The sequence below is a fragment of the Garra rufa genome, chromosome 13, assembly GCF_049309525.1.
Source record: "Garra rufa chromosome 13, GarRuf1.0, whole genome shotgun sequence".
Classification (NCBI taxonomy): Eukaryota; Metazoa; Chordata; class Actinopteri; order Cypriniformes; family Cyprinidae; genus Garra; species Garra rufa.
In genome coordinates, this window is record NC_133373.1 from 41,773,834 (window position 1) to 41,793,460 (window position 19,627).

Genomic DNA, 19,627 nt, shown 5'->3' on the forward strand with positions numbered 1-19,627 from the left:
CATGGTTAATTTTTGTAAGGGCCATATTGTTGCTAGCCATAGCTCCCTCTAAACTTGTTATAAAACAATGTGAATATTTGTCTACTAAGTTCCAACTCTTTACAACAGTTATGTAATTTTGTTAATTTTGCAGCAAACTGACTGGTATTGATAATATTTGCAAGCAGTTTAATGCTTAACTAAGTAAACAAAGACAAAACTACAATAGTCTACCGGAATTCTCCCGGTTCTCCCGATGGCCAGTCCGCCCCTGAAAGAACTTTTCTTGCGTTTAAGCTCTGAAACTTTAAGACGCGGGGGGTTACCTGGAGAAGCATCTTCTGCCATTTTTAGACTTTGCAAACTCTGCTTAAAAGACCCGCCCTCCTCACTGGACAGTTAAAAAGACTAATCAAACTAACGATGACATCAAGTATTACCCAATCAAAAGTAGGAAAGGAGGCATCTTCATAAAATGCGTGTGGGATGATTTGCATGAGACGCTGCTTTAAAAAAAATGATAAAAATACGGGACAAAACCCGTCCCGTATTGATTCAAAACGTGACGTGCAATTTCATTCTCAAATACGGGACGATTCCGTATTTTAAGGGACGGGTGGCAACCCTACCATACACGGATCTCCAAAAACACTTCTTTAATAAAAACAACTTTTTATATTATTACTGTATAATCCCCTCAAATTATACCTCATTATAACTGTGGATTTTCTCGTCTCGTTGTCAAACACACCACATTTTTGATACTGTTTAATATTCATGCAGCTCTATCCGTGTCCCAGACATCAGATACGGGGACAGATTTCCATTTCTTTCTCCGGCTGGTGGAAGAATCTGGTGGTTTTTCTGCTCTGCTCAGAAATCTCAGCGGTGCTTCATGCCTGACCCAGATAAGCTGTCTCCACAGCAGCAGCACAGGGCTCAGATGGAGGAGAGGAGGAGGATGGGAGGGAGACCCCATCGCTATGACTACAGATGTCTGCATCAGCTGCGGGCAAACCCACCGTCCTCGTCCATTAGACCGATGGGTCGCAGCGGGAAGGAGGGAGGTTGAAAGGGGTCTTCGGGTAATTAAAAAGAGCAAATGATGCTGTCAGTGGGTGACTGTCTCATTAGAGCTCTTTCACTGCACTCAACACCTGGAGGTTTTTTGTTGACGGCACATTTTGGCGTAAATCATGCTGCATTGAGCAACAGTAAAACCTTGTGGGTGCCATTATTGTGTGTATTTGCCACCCATGATTAACTTATTACATGTGGTTTATGATAATAGAGGGATTATGGTATCAGACTGGTCAAGTCATCTTAAAGGTTGTATCAGCGATTTCTAGCCTGAAACATAAAGTGTAAAATTCAGCTGATCTTTCTTCACGATCCGCTCGCTGCCTGCCCCATAAATTGTCTGTGAAAAAAACGTGTCTCTCTCTGGTCAGCCTAGGGTCCGAGATATGCCAAAAAAACAATCGGCACTACCAACCATTCCACAGCAAAAACAAACATTGTTCCAACCAATCAGCGTCAGGGGTTTGGTGTTGTGGACTTTCGCTCCGCCTCCCTCACATCCCTGCACCAGTAGGAAAGTCCACAACACGAACCCCCTGACGCTGATTGGTTGGAACACTGTTTGTTTATGTGTGGAAAGGTTGGTAGTGCCGATTGTTTTTTTGGCATATCTCGGACCCTAGGCTGACCAGAGAGACGCGGTTTTTTCACAGACAATTTATGGGGCAGGCAGCGAGCGGATCGTGAATAAAGGTCAGCTGAATTTGACACTTTATGTTTTAGGCTAGAAATCGCTGATACAACCTTTAACAGTTGTCATAATAAAACAGGCTCACCTTCATGTAGAACAAAACAACCTGGTCTTACATAACTTAAGACATTTACACTACCAGTCAAAAGTTTTTGAACAGTACGATTTCTAATGTTTTTTAAAGAAGTCACTTCTGCTCACCAAGCCTGCATTTATTTAATCCAAAGAACAGTAACATTTTTGAAATATTTTTACTATTTAAAATAACTTTTCTTTTTGATTATATTTTTTTTAAATGTAATTTATTTCTGTGATTTCAAAGCTGTTTTTTTAGCATCATTACTCCAGTCAAATGATCCTTCAGAAATTATTCTAATATGCTGTTCAATAAACATTTTTTATTATTATTTCTGTTCTTCTGAACTTTCTATTCATCAAAGAAACCTGAAAAAAATCTACTCAGCTGTTTTCAATATAATAATAATAATAAAACAATTTTGAGCAGCAACTCAGAATATTAGAATGATTTCAGAAAGATCATGTGACTGGAGTAATGATGCTAAAAATGTAGCTTTGAAATCACAGGAATAAATTACATTTTAAAATATATTCAAATAGAAAAGTGTTATTTTAAATAGTAAAAATATTTTACTGTTTTTGCTGTACATTGGATCAAATAAATACAGGCTTGGTGAGCGGAAGAGCAGTCTTTAAAAAAAAACACTGAAAAATCTTACTGTTCAAACATTTTTGAGTACTAGTGTAGATGACTGGAGTCTTCAACTCGCATGAATGAATACATTTTAATAATAATAATAATAATAATAATAATAAATATTATTTTAAAACAAATTATTAAATAAAGTAATATTTTATAAATAATAAAAATGTATTTAAAAAATACTTTTAAACACAATTTTTTTATTTCTAGATTTTTGGTGACACAAAATTACCATTTATAAAGCAGTTTTTATCATTGACTAAAAGTAGAGCATTTTATTATTTGAAATAAAATAAACACTAACTGAAATAAAAAAAATAAAATAAAAACCTACTTTTTATTTTGTTTCTGCAAGTTGCCAAGGTAAAAGTTCTCATTTTCATTTAGATAAACTTGTAAAAGAAATAAATAAACTAAAACTTAATCAACGCTCTATAAATCGTAATCCAAAGATAAATAATAAAAACAAAAACTAACAAAAACTTCACTAAAACTAAAATCATATTATAAAATATTAACAAGAAAATCGAATTGTGTCTCAGTGACATTAAAATAATTTTGATACATTTGATTTAGATTTGCACAGTATATAATAAATACACTTAAAAATAGTATGTTAAACAGTAGACAATATGCAATTAAGATGGAAAAATATACGGATATTTAGTTCAATAAAATTGAACAAAATTTAACTTCTTTTCATTTTAAATTTAATAAAAAAAATTTATTTAAATAATTTAATTAAAGATGTAACTAAAATTTTGGACATCTGGTCAAATAATTGAAAAAAAGAGATTAATTTACATACATTAATATAGATACATCTGGTTACTCTAGAAATCAAGCGCAATGCATTGTTGTCTAATATCTTTGTTCTTGCTGAATTCTGAGCACTTTAGTATTCTTGTATTCAATGCATAGAGGGAATTTGCATAATACGCACAGTAAACGTATTGAAAACAGGCATTATGCTATTTCAAACACTCCCAGATTCTGAGATTTGCCAAAAAGCTCATTACAGCTTTGATGCTGTGACGTCAGCAACTGCGTTTTGACGAGGTCTTGTGGTGTTCCACAAGCGGTTCTTAAACTGTTCAAACCGTATTTAGTTTATGACCCCAAACCAAAAGTCATGCATATGGGCCACATTCGCCCCACTGGGAAACCCTTCACACGGCTGCCACGGGATCCATCAACCGCCAATCACACACGCGTCGCCCAATTGCAGTTCACAGCTTGCTGTTTCCACGGCAACCAGGAGGCGTGTGAACGGGCAGGGCGGCCCGGGTGAGAGCGAGAGGGCGGGACAGGGCTGTATTGAGTACACTGCAGTACTGTACCTGTCTAAATTTAGCTCTGGCCTCCTTCTCCTTCATTCGTCCATGTGCTACGAGGTAGTCAAACACCTCCCCTGTGGACAGAAGAGACGCACATGGCGAATCATATAGCGCTCATGCGTCCTCGGTTTCATATGCTTCATTATGCAGAATTACAGGGCCGGCTGGACAAGATTACATAACATAATATGGAGCTCATGAGCAGTCAAACTTAACTCACCACCACTGGCGTACTCCATCACCAGATAAAGTGTCTTCTCTGTTTCTATGACCTCAAACAGCTTTACTGTAGAAAGAGACAGAGAAAGTCACACATTAAAATCAATGATCATTACTCTGCTGATTTTATAGTTTCGTATTGAGTGCAGCAAATTCATTTTTGCTTGTATTATGACAGGTGTATGTCATCATGGATGCAGCAAAACACAAAAATAAAAAGTTTTTGGTTACTGACGTTCAGTCACAATAAGGTTTAATTCCTCACCATTATGCACCAGTATACTATGGAAGCCCGTTTTCATCATTAAATAATAAAAAAAGGTAATTGCAAGTTTTTTATCTAAGAATTAAGATTTTTTTTGTTGCAATTGTGAGTTTACATCTCACAATTCTGACTTTTTATCAAAACTACATGATACACACTCACAATTGCGAGCTATAAAGTTAGTACAGCGAGCTATAAAATCACAATTCTCAGAAATAAAGTCAGAATTGCAAGATATAAACTCACAATTCTGACTTTTTTCTCAGAATTGGGAATTTATAATTGTCACCTTTTTCAGATTTTTATCTGGAGTTTTAATCTTGCGATTCTGACTTTTTTCTCAAAACTGCATGATATAAATACAATCGTGAGTTATAAAGTCAGAACAGTGGGCTATAAAATCACAATTCTGAGAAATAAAGTCAGAATTGAGAGATATAAACTCCCAATTGTGACTTTTTTCTCCGAATTTTTCTCTCAAATTTTAATCTTGCAATTCTGACTATTTCTCACAATTGCAAGTTTACATATCACAATTCAGACATTTTTAAGACTTTTTCAGAGTTATAAACAATAACGGGCTTTAAACTCGGAATTCTGAGGAATAAAGTCAGAATTGTGAGATATAAATTTACAATTTTGGCTTTTTTTTTCTGAAACTGTGATATTAACTCACAATTATGAGTTATAAAGTTAGAATAGCGAGCTATAAACACAATTCTGAGAAATAAAGTCAGAATTGCAAGATATAAACTCACAATTATGACATTTTTTTCTCAGTTTTGCATGTTTATGTCTTGTAATTGTGACTTTCTCCTCAGAATTTTAAACTTGAGTTTTAATCTTATAATCTTGATATAAATTTACAATTCAGCTTTTTCTCAGAATTGCGAGTTTATATCTTGCAATTCTGACTTTTTTCTCAAAATTGGATGATATAAACACAATCGCGAGTTATAAAGTCAGAACAGTGGGCTATAAAATCACAATTCTGACTTGTTTCTCAAAACTGTGTGATATAAATTCATAATTGTGATTTAGAAATTCGCAATTTTGAGAAATAAAGTCAGAATTTGCAACTTTTTTCTCAGATTTTTTATCTCAAGTTTTAATCTTGCGATTCTGACTTTATTTCTCGCAATTGCGACTTTACATCTCACAATTCAGATTTTTTTCTCAAAACGGTGTGATATAAATTCAATTCTGAGTTATAAAGTCAGAATAGCGGGCTATAAACTCACAATTGTGAGAAATTAAGTCAGAATTGCAAGATATAAACTTTTTGGTCAGGTAAAACATCTGAAAAAAAGTCTCAGATTTTTTTTTCTGTAGTAACTTGCAACTTTATTACTCGCAACTGCGAGTTTAAAGTTAAGTAAAAGCAAAGTTGAAATAGAGGGTTTTAAACTGAGAAATAGTCAGAATTGCAAGATATAAACTCATCTTTTTCTCAGATGTTTTACCTCAAGTTTTAATCTTGCAATTTTGACAATTACAACTTACAATTGCGAGCTACAAAGTTAGAATAGTGGGCTATAAACTCACAATTCTGACTTTATTTCTCAGAATTTTTATCTGGAGTTTTAATCTTGCAATTCTGACATTATTTCTCGCAATTGCAAGTTTACAATCTCACAATTCTGACTGTGTATAGTCAGAATAGTAGGCTATAAACTCGCATATAAACTAAATTCAACACATTTTCTCTTAATTGTGAGTTTATATTTTGTAATTGTGACGTTTTCTCAAAATTTATTTCATGTCAAGTTTTAATCTCAAAATTCAGACTTTTTTCTCAAAACTGCATGATATAAACTTAAAATTGCGAGTAATTAAGTCAGAATAGCAAACAATAAACTTACAATTTTGAGAAATAAAGTCAGAATTACAAGATACAAACTTACAATTCAGACTTTTTTTCATAATTGCGAGTTTATATCACAATTACCTTTATTTAGTGGCAGAAACAGGCTTCATATATTACATATATTTATAAAAAAATAATACACATTGTGATCTATCTACCTAGATCGTTTTCTATTTTATTATATTCTAAGATGTAATTCATTTCTGTGATGGAAGAGCTGAATTTTCAGTAGCCATTACTTTATCATATTTTAGTCATATTTCTTATAATCAGTGTTGAAAACAGTTGTGCTGCTTACTATTTTGGTGGAACAGCATTTAGTTGAAATAGGGAATTACATTTTAGAAATGTCTTCCCTAACACTTTTGATCAATGTAAAATTAATTTCCTTAACGGTCATGTTCATTTTTATATACAATATTGTTCAGTGTTAAATTCATGTTGTTATTTATACAGTTTGCAATGCTAAAAATGTGTCAAAGTAGAGCTAAACATTGACCTAGATTAATAAAAGCAATTACACTATTGTACATTCTTATTTCATAATACCTGATGAATTAACTAATTGATGTTAGCTTTACATTTTTGAATGAATATGTCATATGACCTGGGCATTTCCTCGTAAGTCAAGTATTTTCTAAAGCCCTTTGATTCAGCATCTTAATCATGGTTTTTCCAGCCGTTTCTCTTGAAGCATCTAAATGTAATTCAGTTCACAAAGTGCCTGCAGAGCTCTTCCCTGTTGACCTACAACTGCACAGACGTGCGCCGTGTCTCCAGGAAAACGTTACTGTAACTGAACACTGTTTGAATTGTGAGTGACGGGCCAGGTTTAAGTAACACTAGCCGACAACACACAACATCAAACATGTACACTAAATTTAGTAACAGCAGAAATATCAGCAAAGGCAGTGCTCTGCTTCTGTGATGATGTTTGAGTTGAGAGGCACACAAAACACACACTAAAGCTTTTGTGATCTGGTAACAAAACTTCATCTATTCTGAAAATAGGTCATCATAAATCTGTCAGGCTAATATGCCTGTGCCATCATCTTAAAGGAGTGGTGGACCTAAAAACTAAAATTGTCACTATTTACTCATCCTTATGTTGTTCCAATTTCCTCAGTAGGACAAAAAGCTAATTTTCTAAAGAATCAGTGTACATCGTTTGCAATTTAATGACAGTTCATAGTGATCACATCTGTCAAGCAACAACAACAAAAACGCCATTACAGCCTGCATTTGTTTAATTCAAAGATTAAAAAAAATAACTGTTTAAAATAACTGTTTTCTATTTAAATATATTTTAAAATGCAGTTTATTCCAGTCTTCAGTGTCACATGATCCTTTAGAAATCATTCTATGCTGATTTGCTGTTCAAGAAACATTTTTTATTTAAAACAGTTAAGTACATTCAGGATTCTTTGATGAATAGAAAGATCAGCGTTTATCTAAAATAAAACGCTGTTATACGCTTTACCTTTAACATTATACGCTATACCTTTCAAAAGCTTGGAGTTAGTATATGTATTTTTTGGGGAAAGAAATTATAGAAATTAATACTTTTATTTAGCAAGGATGCTTTAAATTGATCAAAAGTGATGATAAAAGACATTTATAATGTTACAAAAGATTTTTATTTCAGATAAATATGCTGTTCTTCTGAACTTTCTATTCATCAAAGAAACCTGAAAAAAAATTCTACTCAGCTGTTTTCAACATAATAATAATAAAAAACGTTTTTTTAAGTAGCAAATAGGAATATTAGAATGATTTGTGAAGGATCATGCGACTGAAGTAATTATGCAAAATAAATTCAGCTTTAAAACCACAGGAATAAAATACATTCGAATATATATTTAAATAGAAAACTGTTTTAAATAGTAAAAAATGTTTAAAAATTGTACTGTTTTTGCTGTACTTTGGATCAAATAAATGCAGGCTTTGTGAGCTGAAGAGACTTCTTAAAAAAAAAAAAAAAATTATACATAATATCGGTGCCGATATTAAGCATTCTTATGGTTATCGGTACTGATCATTTTCAAAACAGATTTGCCGATAACATTTAAAAAAAAAAACATTTTAAAAAAGTTTTTGTCAGAGCCCTTGTTATTCTTAATTTTGACATTAATTAAATTTTTTACACCAGACATATATATTGGTTGCAAAAAATGATATTTATATAGGCTATAAGATTACGTTTTTGCATCATATCAAAGTTTGTATTATTGTGATTAGCTGTGAAGCTACTTGGTTTGGTTTATGGCTTATAATACTTTGTCTTTTTAAGAATATCAATAAATAGGCTTTAATTTCAGCCTTTTACATACACCTTGCGGAATCTGCAAAATGTTCATTATTTTACCAAAATAAGAGGGATCATATAAAATGTATGTTATTTTTTATTTAGCACTGACCTGAATAAAACATTTTACATAAAAAAAACGTATACATATAGTCCACAAAAGAAAATAATAACACTTGATTTTTAATACTGTGTTGTTAATATCGGCGCCGATATTAAGCATTCTTAGGGTTCGGTATTGGTCATTTTCAAAACAGATTTGCCGATAAAAGTATTTAAAAGCATTAAAAAAAAGTTTTTGTCAGAGCCCTTGTTATTCTAAATTTTGACATTAATTTTAATTTTTACACCAGACATATACAGTATATCAGTTCAAAATATCGGTTGCAAAAAATTATATTTATGTAAGCTATAAGATTACGTTTTTGCATCATATCAAAGTTTGTATTATTGTAATTAGCTGTGAAGCTACTTGGTTTGGTTTATGGCTTATAATACTTTGTGTTTTTAAGAATATCAATAAATAAAGGCTTTAATTGCAGCCTTTTCTCTCATTAACTAGCAAAAAACTTTGAATATAGTAGGAGTTTTGTTTTTTTTTGTTTTGAGCATGACGGATATGATAATACATTACAAGAACTGCGTAATGACTTTTCAAACATTTCCATAGAAATTTTTCAACAGACCAAAAATCACTGCAAACAGGTTGGGAAAAACATGAGGGCGAGTACATAATCACAAAACTTTCTTTTAGCGCTGCCCTGAATGTGCCAGGCTCCGTGTTTGACAAAACCAGATCCACATCAACACCACCCACATCCTCTTCTAGCAATCCACTCCGCCTTTTTTCCTCATTTGCGAGAAAAGGACAAAAAGTAGGTCATCTCTGGGGCAGTGATAGCGTGTGACCAGACGCTGTACTCTTACGGAGTAGACGATGCCCGACAGTGTGCCGCTACACGAATAATTGTAGAGGGCATTGCATGTGGAAGCGGAAGCGAGCGTTGTCATGACGACACACTAGATTCCTGATTCCTGGAAAGATGCTCTACATTCTGTGAAATAATGACAATCGAATGAGGGGCGAGTGAGGAGAAAGGCTGTCTTTCAGAGGTTATGTGAGGAGGCTGACGGAGGTAAATTCTGAATGAAGGAGAAAGGTTAGGAAGTGCGTGGGCCGCAGCTGGGAGTTAGCAATTACCTTTCCTCCTACTCGCTGTTAACAAGTTATCTTCAGGACGATGCATCAAACACTTTCATTGGTTCAGTCATTCATATGTGATACATGCATAATGTGCCAATGGAACAAATAGTGCATTACGCATGTTTCACAAACTTACACAGGACAGATGTACTGAAAACAATGCTGGGAAGTCTGATTCGTTTAAACAAATCAGTTCATTTGGACACTGAAAAAAAATATTTGTACTGTATTGTTTAGGTCTTTACTCATAAGTGTTCTCAGAAGTCCTCGCATTGCATAAATAGACTTGAAAAATAGATTACTTTAAATATTCTGCCAAACAAAGTAATTTATGTGTACAGTTGAGGTCAAAAGTTTACATACACCTTGTGGAATCTGCAAAATGTTAATTATTTTACCAAAATAAGTACTGACCTGACCTTATTTAGTACTGACCTGAATAAGATATTTCACATATAGTCCACAAGGGAAAATAACACTTGATACTTAATACTGTGTTTTTACCTGCATGATCCACAGCTGTGTTTTTTTGCTTAGTGATAGTTGTTCATGAGTCCACTTGTTTGTCCTGAACAGGTAAACTGCCCGTTGTTCTTAAGAAAAATCCTTCAGGTCCCACAAATTCTTTGGTTTTTCAGCATTTTCATGTATTTGAACCCTTTCCAACAATGACTGTACTGTATGATTTTGAGATCCATCTTTTCACACTGAAGGCAACTGAGGGTCTCATATGCAACTATTAGAGAAGGTTCAAATGCTCACTGATGCTTCAGAAGGAAAAATTATGCATTAAGACCCGGGGATTAATTTGAATTCTTCTGGGAACCAAGTATCTATCTTCTGTAGCTTCTGAAGGGCAGTACTAAATGAAAAAAAAAAAAACTTTGTTCTGTTCAAATGTTTTCACCCCCCGGCTCTTAATGCATGGTTTTTCCTTCTCGAGCATCAGTGAGCATTTGAAGCTTCTGTAATAATGGCATATGAGTCCCTCAGTTGTCCTCAGTGTGAAAAGATGGCTCTCAAAATCATACAGTCATTGTTACAAAGGGTTCAAATTCACAAAAACTCTGAAAAAACAAAGATCATTCTGGTAACAACACAGTATTAAGAATCAAGTTTATGTAAATTGGGTCATTTTTATAAATTCATATATAAATTCAGGTAAGTACTAAATAAAAAATAACATGCATTTTGTATGATCCTCTTATTTTGGTAAAACAATTAACATTTTGCAGATTCTGCAAGGTGTATGTAAACATTTGACCTCGACTGTAGTGGCCTATAAATTTGAGTCCCTTGTTAGAGCATCATCATATTTAGGGGTCTCGGTCATCTAAAAGTTTGAAAACCCTTGTTCAGTTTCATAGTGTCACCACTGACCAATCCGCATCTAGAACTACAACTAGATTCTTTATAACAGAAAACAAGGGTCTCTCAGGAACACAAACACCTGCTCATGTCCGGGAATGGCGGATGGGGGTCGCTGAGGGCCGATTAAGGTATTGGGGTGAGTGAGGGGCCAGGGGCCACACAGAGATGACATCATGAGACAGGAGGGGGGAGGAGAGGCATGTGCAGGCCGTCAGATGATGGATGCTCAACAATGGAACACACAGAGGCATACAGGAGTGCTTTTGTGCTGCCGGGAGGAGCCGCTCGGCCGTCTGAATAGGAGCGGTGTGGCGGCTCTGGGAAAAGCAGAGGGAGTTCCTGCACAGGGGATTAGAGAGGCCTCCACTAGAGTTCGCTTTGTGTGCCACATTCCCAAACATCTCCACAGAGAGAGAGAAAGAGAGAGAGAGAGAGAAAGCGTTTCTAAAAACAGATTACTGTAGGACAACTTACCAATATTTGGATGATTTAGAATCTTCATTATTCTTACTTCCCTGAAGAGCTGAAAAAGAAGACAGAAAAAGTTAAATTAGAGGATGGGGTGGATTTTTATTGGGAAAAAAAAAGTGTTGTGCAAAATGTTCAAAGTCTACTTTTCAACAGTCTGGGGGCAGTATTTTTTTGGGGGGGAAAAAAATGATCAAGCAATTTTGAATATGATTTTTTTTCTGATATGTTTTTTCTCATCAAATATTAACTATTTTCAACACTGATAATAAGAAATGTTTTAAGCAGCCAATCAGCATATTAGAATGATTTCTGAAGGATCATTTAACACTGAAGACTGGAGTAATGATGCTGAAAAACGTTTTTTATAGTTAACTAAAAGTATTGTTGTTACTTAAATATAAAATTTATAAAAAGAATAATAATTTAATTTAATAATAAAAAAAATAATAATAAAGTTACATTTATTAAAATATAAAAATCATACTTTTACTTTTTTATCTTAACTTAATGTATTAAAATAACTTAAACAGAAATAAAAAATTATTATCTAAATTATACTAAATTAACACTGCTGAAAATTATTGTAATTTATGTATTTTAAATTGTAATAATATTTCACAATTTTTTGTGAAAATAGTTTTTACTGTATTTTTGATCAAATAAACGCAGCTTTGCAAAAGCATAAGAGACTTTTTAAAAACATTACTGACCCCAAAATGGTCTCTAAATATGGCTGAAGTTCCCCCTTTTAATATAAATCTATGGGAATTTTATTGTTTACCAGGCAAAAATGCATGTAGGAGCATCTTAAAAAGTTATAGTACCCTTGTTGTTCAAATCATTAAAACAATAAACTCACTTTTAACATTCCTGTTCTATTTCCCATACAGCTTCCATTATTCTCTCTATGTGATCACCATATATCCATACATTAGCCCTCTCGAGCCTTCCAAAAACACTTTAGCATTTCATCCTGACTCTTTCACCTCCAAACACGTACCAATTATTTTCAAGAGTCTAGTATGTACGTCACTCCGACGCGTGCAGTCACACTCGAAAAGACTGAAAACGTGAGAAACCGTGAAAGGTACAAAATGTTTTGTGCCCATTTCACCAAGTTCAATAGTCAGTAGTCATTGCACAAAAAGAAACGACCAAAAATCAATACAGCCCTCCGAGTGCAGGGCTAATTAGGCTCTTAGTCAGCCAGCAATGTTCTAAACCAGCAATCTATACTAAAGCACTAGTACAAACACTATGCACATGCTTTCTCATATTTCTGAACATGTGGACATGGTCAGGGACTTTAAAGACCTGAGCTGACATCAAAGTGGACGCTTGTGACCGTTGAACCCCATTGCTGTAGTACAGTAGCCGCCGGCAGATCCAAATGATGGCATCTTATTTCAACAGGCCAGAGAGCGTAAAAGACTAAATTTAGCTGTAAACAGAGCGGTAACACAATCTGTTTATATAGCCGCTGTGCAGTTTATTTTCCACACAGATAGGATTGAATCTACAGCATCACAGCAAAATAAATAATATTTTAGCTAATATGCAAACTTCACTAAATGTGATGAGACATAAAGTAAATGATGCCAACAAAACATATATAACAATATTTCTATCATGACATATTTCTTGGCTGCATTCAAAACAGCCATACAAATTAGTGTGATATAATTCATGTACCAGTTCTTGTAATGAATCATCTAATAAGACTCACAAACTCATGAGTTATCAGCCTGAAAAAATCCCTTACTAAATGAACTCCCTGAACCCGTTATAGAAGCAATGAATCATCCAAAAAAACTCACAAACTCAGGAAGTTATTGGTTAAATCAGCCTGACAAATCCCTCACTAAATGAACTCCCAGGATTTTGTTGCAGTAGTAATAAATCGTCCAAAAAGACTTTCAAACTCATGAAGTTATCAGTTTGAATCAGCCTAAAAAAAAAATCACTCACTAATAGAACACTCTGAATCTGTTAGAAAAGTAATGACTCGTCCAAAAAGACTCACAAACCCACAAGTTACTGGTCTGACAAATCTCTCACTAAATGAACTCCTTAAAACCGTTAGAGAAGTAATGAACTGTCCAAAAAGACTTAAAAACTCAAGAGTTATCGCTTTGAATCAGCCTTAAAAAAATCCCTCACTAATCTAACACTCTGAATCTGTTAGAGGTAATGAATCGTTCGAAAAGTCTCAAAAACTCATGAAGTTATCAGTTTGAATCAGCCTGACAAACCCCTCACAAAATGAAGTCCCTGAATTCGTTACAGAAGTAATGAATCATCCAAAAAGACTCACAAACTCATGAGTTATTGGTTTGAATCAGCCTGACAAACCCCTCAATAAATGAAGTCTCTGAATCCTTTAGATAAGTAATAAATCATCCAAAAAGACTCATAAACTCAGGTTATCGGTTTGAATCAGCCTGACAAATCCCTCAATAAATGAACTCTCTGAATCTGTTAGAGAGGTAATGGATCGTCCAAAAAAACTCACAAACTCCGGAGTTTACTCCTTTTTACTAAATTTACTGACCAAATCTGTCAGAACGGTAATGAATCTACTAAACAGTCTCCGAAGCTCACAAGCTTTCAGTTTGTGTTATATTTGATGACTCCTTCACTAATGATAAGAGTTGTATTGAATCAACCAAAAAGACTCACAAACTCATCTGTTTCTGTTTGAATCACAATCCTTCACTGAATGATCTCCCTGAATCTGTTATAGAACAAATACATTATTCCCGAAAAAAGTCTCACAAACTTATGAGTAATTGTTTGAATCAGTATGATTAATTAATTACTTAATTAACTCACATAATTGTTTAGATTGGTAATGAATTCAAATCAGTCAGAAAGACTCACAAACTCATCAGTTTCTGTTCGAATCACCCAGACAAATTTTTCATTAATGAATAGTTCAAAAAGATCACAAACTTATCAGTTAACGTTTCACAATTATGATTTACCCTTTACTGAATTAACTCACCAAATTTGTCAGAATGGTAATGAATCCACTAAAAAAAAATCTCCAGTACTTGAAAGTTTTGAATTTGAGTCAGTATGATGACTCCTTCACTAAATGAACAGTGGTAACAAGCCAAAAGACTCACAAACTCATGCATTTCTCTTTGAATCAGTCTGTCAAATGCATTTATTGAATGAACTGCCTGAATCCATTAGAACAGTAAGCAATCTTATGAAAAGAATCACAAACTCCATTTCAGCCTGACAAATCTTTTCCTGATGAACTGAACGAAGAATTATGTATACAAAAGCGTCGACTGACTTTAACATTTCAGTCACAAATTGAGCGAACCCTTTTGTGTACAATACTGAAATAATTAAAAATAATTAAATTTAAATTTATAACATAACAATAAAGTAGTAAAAATTTGACCAAAAACCAAAGCATACAGACACAACAGACACAACGAGGAACAGCTGATATCTACACGACAACAAAACACTAGCGGGGGGGTTTCATGATAATCGGTGCCTGATCACCGGCTGATGGCATTTAAACTGGCAAAACAGATTACGGTGATCACGGTCTGGGGCTTTTCCTTATGACTTGCAGAAAGCGGGACGCTGGGAGCACATGTTCTAGAAAAGACTGCACAGCAGTAGTTTCAGCCCGCAGCCACCAATTACAGAGCGCTAATTAAAGACAGCGAGGTCTCCGCTAATGAGCGGAAGCCATTCAGACATAGATGGGCATGGCGTCTACAGCAGAGCTGCTGTGAGGTGGAACATCAGCCGTTTAACATCTTCTGTGGATCATAAGTGATGAGTCATCAGTAGTATCAGAGATGACAAACTGTGGATGGACATCCAGAGCTTCCTGTTTAGATGTCAACACAGCACACTGCTGGGAGAGTGAAACAATTACTTATTGACCCAAAAGATGCAATAATGAATAAGAATCAAAGTTAATTGATGAATAACAAAAAAAACTATTAAGAATTCAGACAACCGGATCTAATGACGAAAACGTACCTGTGGGAACCTTTTTCGCAAGATGCGAAATATGTACCGCCATATACGTTTCGTGACATATTCAATGTGAAATGTTCACTGAGTGGCGCTAAAAGAGTGTTCGGTTTTTCTCATTGGAACAAATTAATTGTTTTCAATGAATAACTTTAAAAAAAAAATTTTAACTTGCAGAAAAAATTAAATAAAATATATGTGTAGTAAATCAGACAATACTACAGGAACAATTTATTTTCAATGAATAACTTACATAAAGTAAAATAAAAAAAAATGTGAAGTATTAATCAGACAATACTACAGGAACAATTTGTTTTCAATTAATAACTTACAGAATTAAAATAAATAAATAAATAAAATATATGTGTAGTATCAATCAGACAATACTACATGAACAATTTGTTTTTAATTAATAACTTACGGAAAAATAAAATAAAATATGTACAGTATCAATAAGGCAATACTACAGGAACAATTTGTTTTCGATGAATAACAACTTAAATTTTAACTTACAGAATAAAATAAAATAAAATATATTTGTACATGAACAATTTGTTTTCAATGAATAACAACTTAAATTTTAACTTACGGAATAAAATAAAATAAAATAAAATAAAATAAAAATATGTGTAGTATCAATCAGACAATACTACAGGAACAATTTGTTTTCAATTAAGAACTTTCGGAATAAAAAAAAATAAAAATAATAAAAAAATAAAAAAATAAAATACAAGTGTAGTATCAATCAGACAATACTACATGAACAATTTGTTTTCAATGAATAACAACTTAAATTTTAACTTACGGAATAAAATAAAATAAAATAAAATAAAATAAAATAAAAATAAAAATATGGGTAGTATCAATCAGACAATACTACAGGAACAATTTGTTTGCAATGAACAACTTTTTTAATTAAACAAATAATAAAACTAATTAATTTAATTGATAAATGAATAAATAAAAAATAATTAATGTATGTGTAATAGATCAGATAAGATAAAATAATGGTCAAATAAATTAATTATTGAACTTTAATAATAAATAAATAAATAAATAAATAAATACATACAAGTTTTAGTGCATGTATAGTATCAATCATACTAAAGAGAAGGGTTCATTTTTAACAAATAGTAAGTTTTCATCAGTTCCCATCATAAAGATCACTCATTTAATGACTTCAGAAGAATCATACAGACTTCTCCAATACAGCTTTTTTGAAACATAAAAGCTCCAGTGCCCCATTAATACTAATTGCATGGGGGAAAGAATGACTAGTAGGTTTGGAATGAGACAAAGGTCTACATCTACTTCATCAAATTCTAGGTGGACTGAATGTTCTCCTGTAAATAACACACCATGTAGATGCCACGCTCTTGAACATCAAGTGCCTGATGTTGTGTGTGTAGGAGTGTAGCTGCACTGCACAGAAAAGCTTACTCTACAACACATGCATGCACTTTTGTAAATGGATGCAATCTCGTCTGTAATTTACCTACACGCAATCAGCGCAGCATTTATGTTAAGCGCTCCCATGCATGTGCGTTACAGTGCACGTTCAAAACAGCAGCATGCAACTCGAAAAACGCGTGGTTTTCTCACGGCCTGAGGTGGAAGCTACTTCCTGTGTCTCACAATGAATGTTCTTTGGGGAAGAAAAAAAAAACTGCGCTGCTGAATAATTCACTAGAGTTTCACAAGTGATGATGCTCCTCTTTGCATTCGCTAAAGACCGCCTGTCTTTCCCGTTAGCTGTACGCCTGAGAAAAGCACACCAAGATGAAGTTGCATGAATGTTGTCAATTCATCAGACACCAAGAGGCAGAATGACTCAGGTTAGTAGTATTTTAAGAGGAAATGACTGATCACAGGTCAGTGTCATTGAGGAATCTCAGAAGCAAGCAAAATCAATTTCCATAACCAAAAAACTTCAGTCATTCAGGTCTGGCCCACTGACTTTTGACTGAATCCGATTCAAATTTCCTATAAATGCCCTACATTTTATTCTGAGTGTTTCACTTGGAAGTAAAAAAAAGAAATGTAAACAATTTAACTTTCACTTGTTTTATTGACAACTTCAAATGCAATGTACCATTAATTAACCTGAGGTTACAAACCCATAATTTAGGGCCACAGATGCACATTGAGTCTTACAAGCACAAACATGCTAGTTTGAGAAACCACAGAAAAAGCTCCTGAAGTGACAGGAAGAGGTTTTTGTCTGCGCTTTTAAAAGCCAAACAGATTACCCTAATCCATTAAAGTTTTTTGAGCATTAAATGTAGGCCTGTCAATTTAATACATTAGTGCAGGTAATTATAAAATAATATTCCTAAGGAATTACCATCAGAGTCGCTGGAGTGCTTGAATTAATCACCTGAGCCGTAAATGCCATTTGGCTAATCACTCTTGAGATGCAGAAAATGACATGACAAGGTTTGATTGGCTATTAGCACCGCAAGAACCTGCACAATCCCAAACTCCTCACGAATAGCTATATTGAGCAGTGACGTCAAAGACAGTAGAGGGGAAAATTACATTCCAGTTCATGGTTTTAGCTATAAGAAAGAATCAGTCACTGGTAAAACGACATTAATACAATGAGATAATATCTATAATAATAAAATGAAGCATTAGCTTACAAAAACAGGTATTTTTGGATGGATGGCAAACGAAAAATATGAGGAAAAAAAAGTTTTATCCGCAGTACGTTTCTTCAGAAGGCAAAAACTTTTAGAAAAATACCTATGCACTACCATTTAACAGTTTAGGGTCGGTAAGATTTTTTTTTTTATTTCTCAAACAAACCTTTTTTGGTCAAAAATTTTAAAATAAAATACAATTTTTATTATGTAATTTATTCTTGTGATGCAAAGCTGAATTTTCAGCATCATTCCTCCAGTCTTCAATGTCACATGATCCTTCAGAGATCATTCTAATATGCTGAATTGATGCTCAAGTAATATATATATAAAAAATGATAAAACAAATAAATAAATAATAAAAAATAAATAAATAAACATCTAACTGATCCCAAACTTATGAATGTTGGTGTACATGTACAATACCAATACGATTTTAATGTTTTTAAAAGAAGTCTCTTCTGCTCACCAAGCCTGCATTTATTTGATCCAAAGTACAGCAAAACATTTTTTTTTTTTTTTGCTATTTAAAACAACTGTTTTCTATTTGAACATATTTTAAAATGTAATTTATTCTTGTGATGAAATGCTGAATTTACAGCATCATTACACCAATCTTCAATGTCACATGATCCTTCAGAAATCATTCTAATATGCTGATTTGCTGCTGAAGCAACATTATTAGTATTATTATTGTCAATATTTAAAACAGTTGAGTTTTTTTAAGGATTTGATGAATAGAAATATCCAAAGATCAGCATTTACCTAAAATAAAAAGCTTTTGTATGCAGTATACCATTCAAAAGCTTGGAGTCAGTTTTTTAAAAAGAAATTATACTTTTATCATTTTTATTTTTATAAAATTAATACTTTTTTTTATGATAAAGACATTTATAATATTACAAAAGATTTTTTGTTTTTAAATGCTATTCCTCTGAACTTTCTATTCATCAAAGAAACCGAAAAAAATCTCAGCTGTTTTCAACATAATAATAATAATTATAATAAAATATTTTTTTGAGCACCAAATCAGAATATTAAAATGATTTCTGAAGGATCATGTGACTGGAGTAATGATGCTAAAAATTCAGCTTTGTAATCACAGAAATAAATTACATTTTAAAATATATTCAAATAGAAAATTTTATTTATTTAAATAATAAAAATACTTAATTTTACTGTTTTGCTGTACTTTGAATCTTACTGTTCAAATAATACTTTTGACTGGTAGCGTAGCCTATTGATTTTTTAGGAAGACTTACAAAAACAATGCTTTCACAACAAAGACTATAAAGTGATAAAGGATCGTGTGTTGATGGGCTTTTGAAGGAAAAGTAAAAATGCAAGCTAATTTCCTGCGGTTACTAAAATAGCCCCGCCCACCACTGTGCAAGCACCAATCACAAGCTGGTCACTATGGATAACAGTAGGCAACTGGCAGTGGAGAAACAGGAAACACTTCTGCAG

General features: G+C 33.3%; 1 protein-coding gene across 8 annotated transcripts in view; it reads right to left on the minus strand.

The window, feature by feature from the left end:
- Positions 1 to 19,627, minus strand: part of mark3b (MAP/microtubule affinity-regulating kinase 3b) — an 86,561-nt gene that overhangs the window by 33,895 nt on the left and 33,039 nt on the right. For all 8 annotated transcript variants that reach the window (XR_012338090.1, XM_073816354.1, XM_073816351.1 and 5 more), the window contains exons 4-6: positions 11,514 to 11,562; positions 4,029 to 4,094; positions 3,812 to 3,882 (exon numbers count right to left, since the gene is read on the minus strand). Coding sequence is in view for 7 of the 8 variants with exons in the window: in XM_073816354.1 (XP_073672455.1) it covers positions 3,812 to 3,882; positions 4,029 to 4,094; positions 11,514 to 11,562 (186 nt within the window). In the remaining variant the exon portion in view is untranslated. The remainder of the gene's footprint in view (positions 1 to 3,811; positions 3,883 to 4,028; positions 4,095 to 11,513; positions 11,563 to 19,627) is intronic.